This window comes from Aplysia californica, unplaced genomic scaffold, assembly GCF_000002075.1.
Source record: "Aplysia californica isolate F4 #8 unplaced genomic scaffold, AplCal3.0 scaffold00475, whole genome shotgun sequence".
In the NCBI taxonomy this organism is placed as follows: Eukaryota; Metazoa; Mollusca; class Gastropoda; order Aplysiida; family Aplysiidae; genus Aplysia; species Aplysia californica.
Genome location: NW_004797745.1, coordinates 377,852 through 381,006, shown reverse-complemented (window position 1 = coordinate 381,006; position 3,155 = coordinate 377,852). Strand labels below are relative to the sequence as shown.

The window sequence follows — 3,155 nt, the reverse complement described above, 5'->3', positions numbered from 1 at the left end:
ATATAAATATTATACACATATAAACTAGCTGGGTACCCGTTCAATGAACGGACTGAAAAGCATCGATCGTCAAGTCATTGTGGAAACAGTGCGCACTGCTTGTGAACGGAAGCCTCACTTGTTTACAATGGCGTCATAGACTTTCCCAAGATTAGATCTAAACGAAACTAATGAAAAACTGAAAATTAAACTGCAGTGACTTCAGACTCCTCAGTAAAACTGTGCACCTTTTAAATGATTCTGAACCAACGTTATTTTTTCAAATTTGAAAATTAAATGGTTCGGAAATTTTAGGCAAACGTTCACAAACATATAATTTTTTAAAAAACATTAAAAAAATATTATCTGTGTAGGCACTCAGTAGGGCGACACCACGTAAACACACACACACACACACACACACACACACACACACACACACACACACACACACACACCCCCCCCCACCTTCCTCTCCTTGAACAAAAACACATAATATAAGTGGGTAATGATAATATTATGGTAATTTTGTTTGGCAGCGTTGGGATCGCTCGGGCAGTGACAGGTGTGATTTGATGCTCCACTTGGAAATACATTTTGTATTTATGTATGTAGGTGGGTGGTACAACAAGTTTTGTGTCTTAAAGATGTCAAAAGTCGGTGTTGTTTGTAAAAACGTTAACAATGATTGGGACAAAATTATTACATCTGTGTCTTATCAAAAGTCCATGATTCGATACCCGATTCTTATAAACGTGGTACTTTTCTGTGTTAGGTTTTACACTAATCTCAACATGAAGATGTCAGGAACAGTGGAAACCATCTGTAAGAGATTGTAGGCTTTGTCTCCCCAACTTTCCACCAAAACAATTGAACAATTATTAAGATTTAGAACGAGAAGAATAGTTTTTAAAGAATGTACAAGGCTCCTCCAGAAGGCTATTTAAAATCAAGCCGAAAAATTAATGGATGCCAGTCATTTTGCAGAAATTCCTGTAAAGAAAGTGACATAGAAGTAGGTCATGTTTATTGATTGATTGATTGGTTGACGGGGGTGTACTTGATTTTCGAAGCATTTCTAATGGCCTTCGTTATAATAATATGAAACGATATGCTATACAAGGCCGTACACTGAATCATGTTGACTCAGCTCAGCTCAATTCTCCCCTTATTATAAGACTATCACAGTGTAAGAGTATAAAGACACAAGATTCCACTGATCGGGGAAGTGGGTAGCAATTAAATGGATTTGGCAGTTCAGTTCAAAGAACAAATATAGCTCCCGCTATTCCTAGCAAGAAAAATGTTTTTACATTAACATTCTTTTTTTAATCTCCAGGAAGACCAAAATCTAATTTCTGGTTCACGGGCGGAAAAAAGACCAAAGGTGTGTGGAAATGGTTTGAACTAGTTAAGAGGAAACAGCGCAAGAGCAAAAAGGCTGGAAAAAAGAAGGCCCGGTCGTCTTTCAAGACTGTCAGAACCGCAGTGACCCAGGACAAATGGTTGCCAGGTATGTAAAGCTTTCGTAAAACGGTTTAGTAGTCTTTTTACGCCAAAATTGTTGGGAAAGGGGGGGGTCTTTGATGTATTTGAAAAAACACTTTTTAGATACATGTATTTATTTATCAATTAAACAACTTATTTACTTATCTCAATGTGTGAGTGGAATGCTAGGTCAGGCACGTTTTGAAGACAGAAGGGGCGGATGTCCTGGTAACAGCATGGACGTGCTCTTCTTTATGGTAGGAGTGAACTTAAGCGTAAGTCACTTGAAATCAGACTTAATTCTATAGTAGGTTAACAGAGGAAAAGGAGGGAGGAGGGAAGGGCTCTTAAAATCTTGAGTGCAGCTTATTAAGACTGTCAAAGTATTCCCGGAGAAGACCATTTTCTCTGGGATGTGGCGTGTTGTCCAGAAAAATATTAATCGCTCAGTGGGATAACTGGATAATAATATATAACTTTGTGGAGCTTTAAGAAATCACAAATTAAGGTTTGCCGAGATGCATAGCAAATTTATGTTTTGACCTATATACTTACATAGTTTGTTATATAATTATTGTTCTTTTTCCATTGGCATATTCAACTGTAGTGCACTTACTCGTGCTCCACTTTAAATACTTTGAAAAGAAGGAACATAATTCTTTTTTGACAGAATTGTAACATATTCAGACCTTATTTTGGGCCCTTCAATGCCTGTTCCAGTGGCATAACAAAAATACGAAGGCGTCTGTGGTGTAATGGAATGCATGTGCAGAAGACATGGATTTGATTATAGAGGAAATTTTTTTTCTTTTTTATTCACGTTTCTTCGTCTGCCTGTTGAGCCACTGTTTTCCACTCATCCTGGGTTAGCCAGCCTCCCAAATGATATGAATTATGTCCGTGAGGGTGTAAAATATTTATGATTAGAAAAAAACAAAACATTATTAGAAAACCATAAACAGTAGAGTCTATATTTATCTATCAAAATAAAACCCCAACCAAACTCAACACAGCTTGGCCTGGAGTGTCCGGCTCGACGATAGAACCTGTGAACAAACGCCGCCATGACTGTCTTGTGCTGACCAACCTGGCCATAGCCCCGGACAACAAGACGAAAGTACAGCTTGACTACTTCTTCTGGAGGGCAATGCCGTGTCGGATGAAAGGCGGCCTGAACTTCGTGTGTCAGCGAGACCGCGAGGAGACCACCCAAGCAGCTGTGGAAGGTGAGGAGTGTACCTTCATAATTTGTGTCAATCGATGGAATCAGGCGCTCGTCAATAATTTAGCATATTATGGAGTTACTGATATCATCTTAAAGCTTGTTCATTTGTTCTTGTTTTTGATTTTGATTTTTTTTTTACAAATCTACCAATCTATCTCGAATAGAAAAAGATATTTGTGATGGGAAGAGAAGGTCCTTGAAAGCTGCAAATTTACATTTTTACGCCTTTAAATAACACTTTTCCCCAGTAAAATCCACACAGAAATTTGCTTTGAAAAGGACACAAAAGACGATGAGCCAATATCTTTTAAAAAATGGATAACATTTGCCAACGCCAAAAAAGGCCGGGGTTTTTTTTTCGATTCAATTATTTTGACGAGCACATCCTGTTTTCCCGGCCCCACGACCCACGATGCCACACAATAATTATTACCAATTGTATCCTTTCCCAGGAAAAGTAACC

General features: G+C 38.3%; 1 protein-coding gene across 1 annotated transcript in view; it reads left to right on the top strand.

Annotated features, from left to right (window-relative positions):
• LOC101857202 overlaps positions 1-3,155 on the top strand; it is a gene marked incomplete in the record, with an annotated part of 30,623 nt that overhangs the window by 6,271 nt on the left and 21,197 nt on the right. The window contains 2 exon segments of the mRNA XM_013086524.2: positions 1,319-1,492; positions 2,481-2,800. Of these exon segments, the coding sequence (XP_012941978.2) occupies positions 1,319-1,492; positions 2,481-2,800 (494 nt within the window).